This window comes from Nannizzia gypsea, genomic scaffold, assembly GCF_000150975.2.
Source record: "Nannizzia gypsea CBS 118893 supercont1.5 genomic scaffold, whole genome shotgun sequence".
Taxonomy (NCBI): domain Eukaryota; kingdom Fungi; phylum Ascomycota; class Eurotiomycetes; order Onygenales; family Arthrodermataceae; genus Nannizzia; species Nannizzia gypsea.
Genome location: NW_003345197.1, coordinates 1,069,286 through 1,085,312, shown reverse-complemented (window position 1 = coordinate 1,085,312; position 16,027 = coordinate 1,069,286). Strand labels below are relative to the sequence as shown.

At 47.1% G+C, this 16,027-nt stretch overlaps 4 protein-coding genes across 4 annotated transcripts; 2 read left to right on the top strand and 2 right to left on the bottom strand.

Annotated features, from left to right (window-relative positions):
• Positions 1–13: 13 nt before the first annotated feature.
• MGYG_06235 (acetoacetyl-coenzyme A synthetase) lies at positions 14–2,324 on the bottom strand (the record flags this gene model as incomplete). Its single annotated transcript, XM_003171639.1, has 2 exons — positions 14–1,906; positions 2,079–2,324. The coding sequence occupies 2 exons, from the start codon at positions 2,322–2,324 to the stop codon at positions 14–16; spliced, it is 2,139 nt and encodes a 712-aa protein (XP_003171687.1).
• Positions 2,325–3,677: 1,353 nt separating this feature from the next.
• Positions 3,678–5,660, top strand: MGYG_06234 (serine palmitoyltransferase 2; the record flags this gene model as incomplete). Its single annotated transcript, XM_003171638.1, has 1 exon — positions 3,678–5,660. One exon carries the CDS (start codon positions 3,678–3,680, stop codon positions 5,658–5,660), a length of 1,983 nt encoding a protein of 660 aa, XP_003171686.1.
• A 3,762-nt stretch (positions 5,661–9,422) lies between these two features.
• Positions 9,423–10,673, bottom strand: MGYG_06233 (PQ-loop repeat-containing protein 2; the record flags this gene model as incomplete). The annotated part of the gene is made up of 1 exon (XM_003171637.1): positions 9,423–10,673. One exon carries the CDS (start codon positions 10,671–10,673, stop codon positions 9,423–9,425), a length of 1,251 nt encoding a protein of 416 aa, XP_003171685.1.
• A 2,850-nt stretch (positions 10,674–13,523) lies between these two features.
• Positions 13,524–15,510, top strand: MGYG_06231 (hypothetical protein; the record flags this gene model as incomplete). Its single annotated transcript, XM_003171636.1, has 3 exons — positions 13,524–13,879; positions 13,953–15,304; positions 15,374–15,510. 3 exons carry the CDS (start codon positions 13,524–13,526, stop codon positions 15,508–15,510), a joined length of 1,845 nt encoding a protein of 614 aa, XP_003171684.1.
• Between the last annotated feature and the right edge of the window lie 517 nt (positions 15,511–16,027).

Genomic DNA, 16,027 nt, shown 5'->3' with positions numbered 1-16,027 from the left:
AGGTGAAAGAAATCTAATGTTCATTAGACCATTTGCGGTACCAATCCAAACAAGCCGCGTTGGCGACACTGGCACCAGTTTTGATGTTTAACCCACAGAGAATCTGCTTGACTGCGTTTTCGACTTTCTTGCCGTTGGATGTGACTGGTATCTCGGGGCATGAGTCGACTATAGCAGGGACATGCCTAGCGCTCAGCTCCTTGCGGATAGCGGCTTGTATGCGGGTGATAAGCTCCTTTGAGATGGCTTTTGGCTCTTCAACAATGACAGGCGTTGATGTGCCAGAGGAAGCTGGGGTTGTACCCATTAACTTCACAAATAATACGACGGTTTCGTCCGTTTCGATTCCTTCGCGTCTCCGGCCGATGCAGAGAGAATCTTCAATCTCATCTGCGAAATGCTTGAGTATAACATTATAGATCTCTGCGCTCCCAAATCGAACGCCAGCAGGCTTTAGCACCCCGTCACTTCGTCCCAGCATTGCCAACCCACCAGTCTCGGGGTTTATGCGGACGAAGTCTCCATGATGCCAGATCTTAGGGCCAAAAGTATCAAAGTAACTAGCTCGATACTTTTCAGCGCCAACCGGACCAGGAGGCCAGAACATAACTGGCTGACACGGGAAAGGTTTAAGACAAACGAGGTCACCGGCATCGCCGGATGCACCAATGTCATTTCCGGCGTAGTCAAAGACAGAGACTGCCATTCCGAGGCCACGACACTGGATTTCACCGCGTGTGACGGGGAGAATTGGGCAGCAAGCACCAAAGAGGGAGATAATGTCTGTCCCTCCAGTTATGGAGCCAAGCATTATGTCTGGGTGGATCGAAGAATAAACAAAGTCAAATGTGGATGGGGCGAGGGAAGATCCGGTGCTAAAGATAGCTCTCAGACTCTTAAGCGTTACAGGTCTGAATGGGTGCTCTCTAGGATTCAGAGAGTTCTGCTCAAGAACAGAGAGGTATTTGGCAGAAGTTCCAAAATGGGTGATCTGGAATTCATCAATCAAACGAGGCATGGCCATATCACCCTTGCCGTTTTCGGGATCAAGTGGGCGGAAGGGAGATCCGTCATAGAGAACTATACTGGTGCCGCTTGCGAGGCCAGAAACTAGCCAATGCCACATCATCCATGTGGTGGTTGTGAAGTAGAACAGGCGGTCACCGGGTCGCATATCGCAGTGAAGGACATGTTCCTTCTTATGCTGTATCAAAGTTCCAAGTGCTCCATGGACAATAGGCTTTGGCGCACCAGTCGTGCCAGAGGAGTATAGGATGTAGACAGGGTGGTCAGGAGGAAGGTACTTGAAGGCCAATGGCTTCGATATGGCCTCGGCAGAGGAGAGGAAGTCCTGCAGTGCCACACTCTTTCCCTTGGGAGGCCTGGCGGCCGAGATCTCAAATGGGTAGTCCTTGACGGCGTCAATAACAACAACAAGGTCCAGACACTCCAGGTTAGCAGCCACTTCCGTAATCTTTGACTGAGTTGGGTGGACTTTGCCATTGTAGGCGGCTCCGTTATCCACAAAGAGTACCTTGGGCTCGATCTGTCTCAATCTCTCCAGGACAGCATGAACACCAGTATCGGTGGAAACGCCACTCCACAATGCACCGAGCGAGGTGGCTGCCAACATGGCAATCAGGGTGTTGGCATGGTTGCCTACAAATCCGGCAACGCGGTCCCCCTCTACAACACCAGCAGCCTCCAAAGCAAGTGCGCAGACACGTACTCGCTCCCGAAGGTCCTTCCATGAGATACTCTCACGAGTAGATTCTGTGGCAGATATGACAGCAATCTCTTCCTCGTTGGGGTTGCAGGCCGGGAAAAGCAGGTTCTCTGCGAAATTGAGCAACGAGCCCTTGAAGAATGACGGGCGAGGAAACAGAGGCGCGTTCTCATCGAATACCTAACAGACAATGTTACCTTCTGTCCTTCTCTCCTTCTTTCTTTTCTTTTTCCTCCCCATCACAGCGGGGCAAATGCGCCGAATATGTGCATGCCGGCTCAACGCAAATAAAAGCTGGATATCACAGCAATTGATTCCAATCCTGCGAATTCTCATGGAGTGAGTCACTTACGCTGTCGTAGGTTTTGTGCGCCTTGACGCCAGTGTACTGCCATATTTCTTCCCAGAAAAGCGCCGGGCTGCGGATACTCCATTCGCGCAAATCGTCATAGTTCTGCAGCGAGAGGCCGTGTCTCTGGATTATGCGGTTCTTAAATTGATAAATCTGCGTGGATTCAGGATTTGACGGGCGCCAGAGCTCCTTTGGCTCCATCAAATGGCCATTGCCGTTGGTCTCTGGTTGATCGATGAACGGCATCACGATAACAAGGGGTTGTAAGATAACCACGATAAGCCGGGGATATAGTATCTAGCGCAGGTTGATAATGAACTAGAGCAAACGTCAGCTTAGAACCAGAGAGGAGAGAGAGGCGTCCATACCTTTATAATTTTATCTATACCATCCGAGTGTCCTCTCCGTGCTTCATATACCAGGTACAAGCCTCCCTTGCACGGCGTTTCCCAACACTTTCCAGGATGTCGCAAATAAATTTTCCCTACCTGCTTTAAAATATCCGACGCAGAGAAAGTGAAAATCCCTGGCCGCCCTGAAGGCGCCCCGCGGAGAAGGCTTAGCTAAGCAGCTGGGGGTCTAAAAGCGCCAATGAAAAGAGCCGAAAGGGGCAATGACAGCGGGAGGCAAACCAAGCAAACTTCCGCATCCGGTCAGGCACCGTTATTCTTTGCTTATATCATCAAGGTCTATTACAAGACGGTACGGAAGTTACGAGCGACTCGCTGATCTCTGTCGGTTTTCCTGCGCTTCTATTGGATAAAAATGTTTATTAATTCGTATTTACTGTCACACCGCGTATCAGCCCGCCAAAAAAAGGGCCGTAACTTCGGTAAAAAATACGATAAGATAAACGCGCAAAATTTCAATAATCTGATACGTCATGGAACGCGAAAAATACAGACTTTACACAACTTTTGGCAGGCAGAAAAGGCAAAATTAAAATTACGAAACCTTCTTTTACGCTCTCCTTATTTTTCCTTTCGTTCTCTTGCCCCCTTTTGGGAGCCGTCGAGTATAAAACAACGACCAGCGGCTTCGACCACAACAACATCACCAGCATCACAACTCTTCAGCTCGCCTTGCTTGTGAATCGGGCATTGCTAGCTGCGAGAGCACTTTGGCAGCTCGCGTGCAGCTGGTTTTTGAAGGCATTGAGAGCTCACGGGCCACAGCTGAAACTGCTTATCTCGCCTGCAAGCTAGCTAGTTAATCCCGGCCCGCTCGGGAGCCTCCTGAAGGTGAGTCCTGGCATTATTATATTTTCATTATTATCAGGCGAAACCCTGGAAACCTCGACAGACAATTCTGCCTCCAGCCTCGTCAGACTAGATTTCTCTGCCCGTTTTACCGTTGCTAACGCTCTGGACGCTCTTTCCAGGACTACAGAGTGGCATACGGTCCATCGCTATTGCCCATACCTCAGACCGGGTTGCACATCGTTATAAATCTCCGTTGAAAACGAAAAGGCTAGAGGGAAAAAAATCCAATAACACACACCTCGTCTTCCGGCTACCACTTTGCCTATCCTCGCAACATCTCATCGCTTGGACCTAGGAACCTAAGCTCTCCAGCCTCCCTAGCATACGTCACTTTGAGATGCCGCGTCAACCTACAGACCTTCCCTCAGCAAACCTATCCGACCTGCCTCCGTTTCCTCCCACTGCCGGGAGAGACGGCTCCATTCCCGCACGACCTACGGCCTCGAAACCTAGCAGATTCAGTCAGCTCTTTTCTACCTCTCCTAAACCCTCAAAGACTGCCTTGATCGAGCAACCTATATCACAGTCCTTACCTATGATCTCCGCTTCCGGTGCTACCGCAGACGGCAACACCATGGATTCTGCTTCTAAGACGCTCTTTCAGGCCCCTTCCAATGAGGATGCCCGCCGTATAGCCAGACAGCATGCCCAGTTCGGCCCTCTCGGCCACCCTTCTCATAGATACGTCTCCAAGCATTATGGTGGCCAATTTCCTGAACCAGTCATGGACGAACCCCCTTACTATTATCTCCTCACGACCTACATCAGTTACCTAATCCTAATAGCATTTGGACATGTGCGTGATTTCTTTGGAAAGCGGTTCCAAAGCGAGAATTACAGACACCTGAAGCCACAAAATGGCTACGCAGCCCTAAACAGCGATTTTGACAACTTCTATGTACGCCGTTTGAAACTGCGAATAAATGACTGCTTCGAACGACCCGTCACCGGTGTGCCTGGACGATTTATCACTTTGATTGATCGTGTCAGTGACGACCAGAACCGCCATTTTCGGTTCACCGGTACCTATACTGATACTCTGAACATGAGCTCGTACAATTACCTTGGTTTTGCACAGTCTGAAGGCCCCTGTGCAGATGCGGTCGAAGAAACCATCAAGAAATATGGAATTAGCTCTGTTAGCACCAGGAGTGAGGTCGGCACCCAGGATCTTCACCTTGAAGTTGAAGATCTTGTTGCTAAGTTCGTTGGCAAGGAATCTACCATGGTTTTCTCTATGGGTTTCGGAACCAATGCCAGTATATTTTCTGCACTTGTGTCGAAGGGTTGCTTGATCATCTCAGACGAGCTGAACCATGCCTCTATCCGATTCGGTACCAGATTGTCCGGGGCTGCCATTACAACCTTTAGGCACAACGACGTCAGAGCCCTAGAGAAGCGTCTGCGGGAGGCAATCTCTCAAGGCCAGCCCCGAACACACCGCCCATGGAAGAAGATTCTTGTGGTCGTTGAGGGTCTCTACTCGATGGAAGGCTCCTTGTGCAATCTTCCCGGGATCCTGGCTCTGAAGAAGAAGTATAAGTTCAATCTCTTTATCGATGAAGCTCACTCCATTGGTGCCATTGGCCCTCGAGGACGCGGTATTTGTGATTTCTTCGGCATTGATACCAAGCACGTCGACATCCTCATGGGTACCCTGACCAAATCATTTGGTGCAAATGGAGGATACATTGCTGCTGACAAAATCATCATCGACAAGCTTCGAGCTACCAACCCTGCTGTCTTCTATGGCGAGACCCCAACACCACCAGTCCTTGCTCAGATCTCTTCCTCTCTGAGAATCATTACTGGGGAACTTATTCCTGGTCAAGGTGAAGAACGGCTTCAGCGATTGGCTTTCAACTCGCGTTATCTCCGCCTGGGGTTGAAACGACTTGGTTTCATAGTCTACGGAAATGACGACTCCCCTGTAATTCCACTGCTGCTCTTCAACCCCGCGAAAATGCCTGCCTTTTCACACGAAATGTTGAAGCGCAAGATCTCGGTCGTCATCGTTGGATATCCTGCCACGCCCCTTGTTTCTTCTCGTGCCAGATTCTGTGTTTCCGCCGCCCACACCAAGGATGATCTTGATCGATTGCTTGCCGCATGTGATGAGATCGGGAACATTTTGCAGCTCAAGTTCTCCAGTGGTGTTGCTGGAGGCGCCCTTCCACCCCCAGATGGCATGACGCCAGAAATGGAAGCTGAATGGTACCGTCAGCAGGCAGCCTCTTCTCAGGAACCCACTCCTCCAAGATGGAGGTATGAAGACGTTATCGCTAGAGGTGTCCAGGATACCAAGCGTCCATTACGATAAATGCTGTAATCTCTATTTTGCCACTGATCAGGGTGGTAGTCGCACTGAGATTGAATCCCCTGCATTGCATCGCATTGCATGTACAGATATCCAGCTCCATCTTTTTCTAATGGCGTTAGCTGCGTTTGTTTTGGTTGGTATAGCCCGCGCCATATCTTAGCCTCCTGGTTCTTTTTCTTTTCCCCCTTTAGCCTGGAGACCCTCACCTCTTTCCCTCCTCCTTCGTTTCTCTCAGGATGGCTTGCCACTTTTAATGTGCATATGAAAAGGATACTTTTAAATAAACCCCCTCCCTGTGTACATTCACTCCCTTATCTACTTGCTTTCCCTTAGCATCTATGCCTTGTTAATATCCAAGAAAGCAAGAACAATACAGAGGGAGGGAGACACAAAGCCCAGGCATACCATCTCTGTCTATCAACCTGACCTGGCCCAGTTCTTGTTGTGGTTAAATCAATCAATCCTATGTGGTATGCACAGGACTTTCTATGTATGATGTGTGATTTTTGATTTTATTACTTGAAATGTGTCTATGAGTTGAGTGGGCGTGTGGTGCATGGTGAAACATATAATAATATTAATAGACCTATATTTTAATGACATTTCTAGCCCTCCCTATCCCTTTCTTCAAGGTAACCATCTTATATGCCAATCTCCATATCCCGAACGGCGACTACATCATTACCGTGCACCTATATTATATGCGTGTACATGTATACGTGCATCCATCCGCAACTCAGCATCATTCCACATCTTTCTCGTCAGGAACACAGCATTGCAACAGGCGCTCGAGTCCACCAACCAGCCCCCCGTCCCTCCCGTCGATCCGGCCAGAAACCAAATCATGCAAGCCAACCGGCCGAAAGCAAACAATACGCCAATTCCAAGCCTTTGATCCCAGCAGGATGGAGTGGATGCTTTGCTCGATATATTTTTATGGGCAAGCCACCACCATCAGCAGGACCTCCTGTCACGGAAATGTGAACTATCAACTTGTCAATTATCGGCTCTACTTTGGTTCAGAATAAATACGGCGCATATACTCCGTATATTCTGTTATAATGCCAACAAAATGTACTGCATATACCAGACAATTTATACGTGCTTCCCTGAGGCCCTGCATCGTGAATATGCATTCTCGGACAACATCGTCTAACGTTTTGTACAGCCTACTTCAGCACTTGGTGTCACAGAGATCTACCAGCTTCGGGTATCTCGTTTACTGTTTTATTTGAGATATTTTTTTTTTTGATAGAAGCGCCGGACATATTTCGGTGTTGCTTTCTTTGCCTGCTTCGTGAGAATACATGCCCGTTCTCTTGACCAACATGATACGCATAATCATATGATATACTGTTTAGCCTGGTGTATCAATTACTGAGAAGGGATATATACCCCGTACACAACAGGATCGAATAGTCCATATAACCAGCTGAACTATCACCGAGACAGACAATTACACTGGTGACCAAACCAAACACATACACCATCCGTTCAATGTTACACAACCCTATTGGCTTCAGCTGCAAGAAAGCTCAAGGGAAAGACAGCCTAACGTCGCAGATCGTTTTCCGGGCTCCTAGACCAACCATATCGGGTTCTCTCTTCTCGTTTGCATAGATCTTCATGCATGGCGCGGAAACCATCCCCGGAGGGCTTCGGTACGGAAGTGCTGTGACAGCTGCCACCAATGGTAGAGTACATGGGAAGAGCAATGATACAACTAGCTAGCCAGTCTAATTGTTTGCTTGCTATCTTGATCTATCCCGACCCGAGTGTCTGCGTGTTGCAAGTATTATACATGCAAGACATGGTAAGCATTGTTATCAGTGTATCTTTTCCTTCACACTACAGCACAGTTGCAGGGAGCTGTCTAAGCACTCGGGAATTTCGCTATGGAGCCCTTTAACTAGTTAATAGGTGCAGTTAATTTATCGAGTACTACTACGGGTACTGTTAGGCACCTGGATGTTCACTACCCCTTTGTAGGTAATGAGACCATTGACTACTTTGCCTTGCTGTCTATGTATATATATGTATTCCAGTCATCGCCATGTCACTTATAGAGAGGATAAAGAGGACTATCCCTATGCCAACGCATTGTACGGAGTAACTACATGGTTAACGCTTGTCCTGCACGTTTGTTAGCAGAGTCGCAGCTTATGGGAAGTTCCGTGTTTAAATATATGGATGTTCGGTTCACTTGAGAGACTTGAGGTAATTTCTATATCCACTGTCACTCATACCAAAACTGTAGACTAACCGCAGGATAAATTTACGCTTCTTCAGCTTCCCCGTTACCGTATCTGTGAACAGGATGCATTCGACGAACTAAAGGCTTCACACAAGCAGGAACCTGCAACACTCACTTCAATTTGATATAAAGCATAGCTACTGGCAATTAATCACTTAACAGTGTGGAAACATCCGATTGAAATAACACAGGAGTCCAAACAGACGAGTATAAATATTTGGCACTTCCGCGGTACCTTCGCCTCTTACACCCAGGCATTTCCTCAACGACGCATCCTTCCATCAAGCCAGTCTTCTATATACTGGATATATTGACCTTATACGGAACAAGGTGTGCAATGAGAATAGCCGTGGCTCAAGAGATACCAGGGTATATATAACCTTTGCTTACGCAATGACTATAGGTCTGCCGTTACTATCCCTCCAGTTCTTGTTTGAAAACCCACCAAACAAGTTCACGATGTGTCACCAACTTATCCACGAATGCTCTTGTGGGCATAAAGAAGTCGGTGGTTTTCATTCCTGCAACCGCCGAAACCACCCTTCCTTCCCATGCACTAAGGTCACCAAAATTCCCGCGCCCTGGGGACCCTGCCGCAACTGCAGACGGCGCTAAGATTCACACCCGCGGACGATGTGGTCTTCTGGCTCAAAGAGGCATCAATCGACGAATGCGTTATCCTATTATAAAGGGAGAATGGCGTAGGGTATAGATTCGGGGGGTGATTTCAATATGGTTTCCCTTTGGGACTCTGTGGTCAGGAAACGGAATTGGGCATAGACAGAGGCATAAAAATGCATCTATGTAAAGGAGTCATGAGTTACCCTTCATCAATACAATTTGACACCACCATGCAATAAATATTAGATCATGGGTTCAATGTGGAAGGGGTTTGATCCCGCCGCCGTAAAAAAAAAATAAATAAAAATAACCGAGCGTGTGTTATCAAGGAGACTTGAAGTACGACATTCGAGCTTGGGTGAAACGAAACATCAAATGAAATTGTTCTGCGATGTGCTGTAAAAAAAACCGAAAGGTAGACATGGCTTCTATATACGTGTGTATTGAACGTCTTAAAATTCTCCCAACCATAATGTATCCAGGTAATATGCTGAAATGTAGAAAATAAGGCAAATGGAAACCACGAACAACACGGAGCGAGGGAATTCTTGAGTGATATCGTGGGATTAACCTCAGCGGTAGTGTAAAGAATGGAGGCGTCGAACGCTCGAGTACTTCAGATATATGTAAGGTGACATGAACATCCCCTGACCGAGATGAAAAGCCAATAGGAAAAGGAACCAAAAATATATAAACAGTGCCTGATAGAATAAAAAAAAGGGGTATCAGTCAGCCGGAATGTGAATCAACTAAAATGAAACACCAGCATTGCTAAAGGGCTGACAAAGGTTCGAAATCGTCTAATAAGTGCTGAAAAAACCAAGATAAAACCAAAACGTGCATAAATGTATAGGGAACGCTATGGATATGGAAAGTCGATGATCAAATCAAACGCTTCCATATCTATCGCTCTCACGGGAAATAAGAGCTTGCGTTTCGTTGTCTGATGCCTTTCTCTCGGGGGATAGTGAAGGGATCCAGCCCTTCATGAAACCAGTGACCCTTATCCATCTATGGCGGCCTCTCCCTACCCGGGTAACAATCTTCTGCTTCTGTTCGCCATATTTCATGAATTGGATGCCCACACATACATCCAGCAGGAGCACACCAGTAGCCCCAAGCCAGAACGGGATTGCAAGGATTATCCAGCTCATTCGATCGTTCCCCTTTGGACCGGCCCATCCACCTCCTCCGTATGGTGGGAAATTATGCCAGCCATTCGGGTTAGTGAGCAAGGAAGAAGAGTAGAACATGTTTCCACAGAACGCAGCAACGAAGAGCAAGGGCGATAGACCAGCAGTACTCTTGCGTGTGTAATTCTTGTATAGCTGCGGTAGCCGGGACCCAAGGTAAAGGATGGTGGAAATCCAAGAAAATATCCGGCCCACAAACTCCTTCATGTTCGATGGTGGTGGTATGGCCGGGTGTGGCCTTGAAAGGCCAGTAGGTGGGATTGAAGAGGCATTGGCTAGAACAGCGCAGAGCATGGAAACGAACAAGACGGCCTTGGGAGAAGTTAACGAACTTCCAAGAGGGCTTGATTTAACGTATCGTTTCCCGCCAGATGCTTGAGGTTGAGCCTTTTCATCGGGTAACTGGTCTCTTCCCGCTTTCAAGTCATTTACTGAGCGAGGAGCAGATGAATGTTGCGAATTTCGTAACTGCTGGAATGAGTCACAGTCTGATGGTGGGAAATCAGTATCGCTATCCTCACTATCATCGATGTTGGCGTATTTAAGGCGATTTGGCTGCCATTGCTTCATGTGAGTGTACCAGAAATGTTGATATGTCATGATAAGGTCGACAATCACATAGTAAGCCGCGATCGTGATCTGCCAGCCGGCCTGGTTAGTGAGAACAGCACCGATGCAATTTGCCGTATCTGCCAGGAGCCATTCCACGATAAAAATTATCGATAAGCCTGCCGTTGACTTTATCTTGTAGTTCTTATATATCTGTGGGAGCTGGGCAAAGAGCCAGGAGATGATGCTCAGTACCCCGAGCGTGGACGAGATGAGTGCAAGCGGAGTCGGTAGACATATTTGCAAAGTCGATGAGATGAAGTGTAGGAACGGAGACACCGGTTCACAGTGGTCTGGAAGGGTACGATGAGCGGGATTCCATGCTGCTGAAGGCATGATTCTGTTGTCTGCTGGTTATAACTGGTCGTTTTTTCCCATTCCCAGGATAGAGTGACGAAAGTGGTGGTAGAATCTCCGTGGCGAGGAGCGAAGACGGACGGCCTGGTGGCTATAAATGCACTCCGTAACTGACTTCACAGGGTGACACAAGCAGAAAAGCCTTCTGAAACCTCAGCCCCTTTTGAGCGTGATAGCAAGATGGTAAAGGAGGTAGCGAGAAGTTTTTGTCGAAGAAGACAGATCCGATCGCACCGCTTCAACCCCAAGGAGGCTTACTTATTAAGGCGCGTTATTAGGAGTGGAGGCGGTCTATAACTATATCAGCGGAGCTGAGTAGTCACACGTGTCGTTTTATGCGGGGAGGATATATATGGGCAGGGGTGCAGCAGGCTTGTCGAACCGGCCCCAAAGATAAGACTTCGGGTCGAGTTGGTGTAGGAGAGGGTTGGGCGACGATGGGAAGCGGACACGACGAGAGACGAACGAGAGGCTGAGAGATAACGAGACAGCGAGACGAACAGAAGATCAGAGAGCGAGATGGCGGCCATGACGAGGTCACGCTCCGTTTCTCGCATTCCGTCACGCTGACCCAAAGAAGCAAAGAGTCAGGCGGAAAAAGGAGTCATCCAAAACCTTAAGGCAGATAACCTTATGTAAGGAACCTTATATAAGATAAGGCTGCGAATCTACCCGGGGTCACGTGTGAAAGGGTCATGTCACGTGAAAGTTTCAGCCCTAAACTTCCCCAAGGGCCCCAGAAACCCGATTTCCCTCCTTGGAGTCTGGGAAACCAACAAACAGGACAAGGGGACTGTCAAGGAAGTCAAGGGTCAAGGAACCAGCCTGCCCTGGAGGATGGAAGTAGAGGATGATTTTAACAACAACTACTGTGTTGCTGATCTTATACCGTTACTTACCGCGGGCATGAAATGCTAGAGAACAAAGACACGGCTTGTAGGTCCAACAATGAACATATCCAACATTGAAGCTCCCGCAGTGGGCCGGCTTAACTATGCCGATCTCATTAAGCGACTCCATAATTAGGCACAGAGCGTAGGCAACCATTGTTGTGTTCAGTTTGTTACTGTTGGACTGTATCTGTGTGGATTACACAGCCCACCCATGGTACAGTCTGAGCCACAAACCAGCCAATATGGCTTTGCGTACTCGGTTATGGAACAACTGCGGCCCCTTAACCGTTAGCCAACAACCCGGCTCTGATTTCCGCCATTACACTCCCCCCGAATCTAGTTATTGAAAATGATATTCTAACCCTTGGGGTTTCGATAATGAGCCGTATATGTTGAGCCATATAAGCACATGAATCCTGTCATGGTAATGATAGCCCGGCTTGAAATATTAATGTTACCATCATTCCCTGAGTAACTAACTAGTTGGTACTCCGTACTCCGTAAGTGGAAATGCATTATCCCAAGTGCTTCTCCGCTGTTTAACAAATATCATCGACGCACTGATAGATCCAGACCGTTTAAAGATCGGGGTAACATATTTTGAAACACTAGGCGCCCCGAAGGACAAAAAATGGATAATCAGTCACACAGACTAGATTCGTTGGTGAAAGGGATCCTTAGCTCCTACACTACACACGCTGTGCTGCCATTTCTCGGTCCCTGCCTATCTCTCCGTCTATTCGTGCCCTTAATGCCTGAGCCAACACCACAGGAAGCCATTTACGTCACCTAACCGCCGATCCAAGTGTTGCCTGGGCTAATGGCAACAAAACGTTTTCGCATGTTGCCAGGAGATTCTCCATATAAAGTTGACTTGTATAGTCGTTGGATGAGCATATTAACCACTACATTGGGTTCATACAGGGGTGTAACTATCCTCCATCAAATCTATTCGCGATATAACTTAGCCATGAGAGGCATATAGTGCGACTGCAAAGATCTACCCCGATTATGAGATCTTCGGGATGTGTAAATGGAACTTGGACCTTCTATTTCACTGACCCCAGGTATAAAAGAGGGCTGTTTTCCATTGGATTCTCAACCCACGCCAGCAAATATTTCATCGACCCAACCGAGTGAAATATCATCTCTTTTGAACAGCCCATCCAGCTACCGTTAAATAATGCAGTTTAAAGTCGTTGTCATCGCTATTTCGGCACTCCTTGCTACAACTGTAGCTGCCGGCACGCTTGGAACTCGTGCCAGTCAATGTGGTGGCCGTAAGTAAGCTCATAATATATCGGGTATACATTCCATACTAATGGATAATAGAGCCTGGTACACATTGTATCACCCACTGGTGGTGCTGCAGCGGACACTGCAATGAACATGGATCGGTCTGCGACTAACTCCTGTAAGTATTAGCAGAAATACAGTCACCTCCTCACCTTGGCTCCGGCACATTCCATGAGAATGAGCTAACGTACCTTAGCGTCTGTCACGCCGGAATACATTACTTAACTTGAACCAACGTGCATCCGAAGGAAGGAGGTCTTTCACTATTGGGATTGAATCTTCCTTGCAGTCCTAAGAGATCAATAAGATATACAAATCAACTAGCTTTTTGTCTCCTCAATAACCTGTTCATTGTAGTGCTACTTTTAAAATGAAGGCTCTTTAGAGGCTTCAATAATAATATTATCAATGTCAGTATTCAAACAGAACGAAGCTCTCACATCCTAATACGGGTTAATTATGATGCGTTCCGCAGGCAGCGACCTCAATAAATATTATCACGTAATCAATGATGACATCATGCCCTTTGATGTTGGATTTTGTTTACTTTCCAACCCTTGGATTAAATGAACACGTCCTCAGCGTTGTGTTGGCCTTTTTTAAAAATATAACTTATGCGTACGCTTATACAGTGTGAAAAATGGCTTTAGTTAAACTAGATGACCTTCCCGAGGACATACTAGTCCTTATATTCCCCTTGCTCGATGTACCAGACTTCCTCGCGCTATGTAGCGTCAATAAGTATTTCCACGAAGCGTTTCTAAAGAGCCCAGAGTTCTGGCGGGAGGTTACGACAAAAACCTTCCGAATACCTGTCCAGCCACTCCTACGAGCTAATGGGCCGCGATGGTACTGGTTGTATAAAAATCTTCGGACGCAGACGAAGGTTTATCAATGGGGCGGAGAGGGGCGCCCATCTCAACCTGTGAACAAAACCTGGCCGTATGAATCCTCGGCTGCGGCTGAGGTAAGGAATATAGTTGATTTACAATGCGGGTTAGTTCTCGACTATCCACATCCTCTCTGTCCTCCCCATAAGTGGCATACAGCAGACTAATATCCCATTAAGGGGCTGGTCATCCTCGTGCCTAACTTCGGACGGTGAATTATACCTCAACGGACGTATAGATGGGGTATTTTATGATTATTCAAGTGCAAGCGGATATCAACGTCTCAAGTTTGATGCGCAATACCCTGCAACTTCTGCAGACTCATACCACAAATCAACAGCCATTAAACAGTTCTCCTCTGGCAGACGTCATATCCTTGGATTATCTGATGAGGGGATGATATGGAGCTGGTTCCATAGAGACCAAAATGCTAGACTTATTGAGTTTTCTTGTGCTAGAACGGTTCTCAACTCAAAGGACCCTTCCACTCCAGGCACCGTGACAAAGGTCGTTGCGGGTTGGGATATGAACTCGGCATTCGTTGCTGGCACAGGCATCGTTTATTGGAAACTCGAGAACCCTCGGCCAGACAGCGATGAGTCTGTGTTGCTAATTGTTCCTGGAAAAATTGTGCCAGGTACCGGTTTCCAGCGGTCGAAATCTAATAAAGACCGGGCAGAGGACGATGTGGGATTAGGGGAGGTTATAAACCATATCGTTCTTGAGGGATATATAGTTTTCATTACGGATCTGAACAAAGTGTTTGCAGTTGATGAAAATGGCCAGCGTACAGTCGAACTAGCCAAGTTCGGCGCACCAGGAAGAATCTTGCAGGATATTCAGGGTGCTTTCCGCAACTTTGCTGTTTTTACGGCAACGGGCGAGGTCATGATAGGGGGCGTCGAACACATCCAAGACGCATTTAACTGTGTGGATAGCCCAGACAGTGCCTCCTCTCCAGATCTTCCAGCCGGATTACAGCACAGTGAGGTGATATCAGTTTCGTTTGGTGATTACCATTACACCGCCCTTCACGCCGATGGTAAAGTTTCTAGCTATGGAAGAGAACCTAGAGGCTGCGGTTCACTTGGCCTTGGAAGTACCTTAGGAGGTGTCCCTTTGCGTGGCCTCTCAAAGGAACAAGATGACTATTTCTCTACAGACGTGTACTTTGCTCAATTTGCTGAAGGAAAACGACATAACGTCTGGTTCGAACCTGAGAAACGCGATTGGCTCAAGTACTTGGCATGTGAAGCTGCATCCCGACTTAATGGCGAGGACTGGTTGATGCCCTTTAAAGAGGATGATGAGCTTATGGAGAGATACAGTGCTTGTATTGAAAGAGCGGGAGACAACTGGGACAACTTTCCAGACATCAAATCCGAGAATGCAGATGGACTAGGCGCATATTTCACTCTCAGTGTCGCATCTGCTGGATGGCAAACCGTTGCTCTCGTGCTTGTTAACAAGGACCTAGCGGAGAAGGTTAGGAGGAAGCACATGGTCAATGAGAATGATGATGGCAATCAAAGTGAGTGGAGGCAGTCCTTTTTAGCTAGGTGCAGGACATACCTTGGGTTAGGAGCTAACAACGTAATAGAAAACCCAAAGTACAAATGGAAGCTACAAAAGTACCCCACGTTATCAAGAAATTCAGAGAGGATGCTTGACTTTAGCGTGTATGATTTTGATACCTGGGTTTATGGCCTACCGCCGTTGGAGGAAAATAACCGTTAAATCTAGATATGACTAGACTTTTCTGCAATCAACTGTTTTTTAGTGCCATTTTGTCGCTAAACGTGCATTTGACAAAGAGATATTACGGGTCGATACTATACCCCCTATATCTAAGTAGTCACCAATAGTATAATAAACTTAATGCCCTCGTTATATCAGGTGGACTGCAAAGTGAAAATAGTAACATTGATAAGGCCATGGCACCAGTCCAGAAAGAATAACACCATAACTACCTAAACTCCAGAAAGTGTCCAACAACAACTAGCAGGACATAAAACGCGAAAATCTCTAAAACCCCAGAAAAGAGGGACATAGAAAATATCTCCCAGGGAAAAAGAACATTGAAAATCCGCATCCAGCCAGGCTGAATCCCCGCTTCATACGTGTGTAATAAATCATCAAAGTAAATCCAGCAAATAGATGAAAAATGGGCAGAAAAGGAAAAAGGGGAAATGAAAGCCGACATAACTAAAACAGCAAAAACGAAGAATACTCCATAGGTATCGTGTGAATTTAG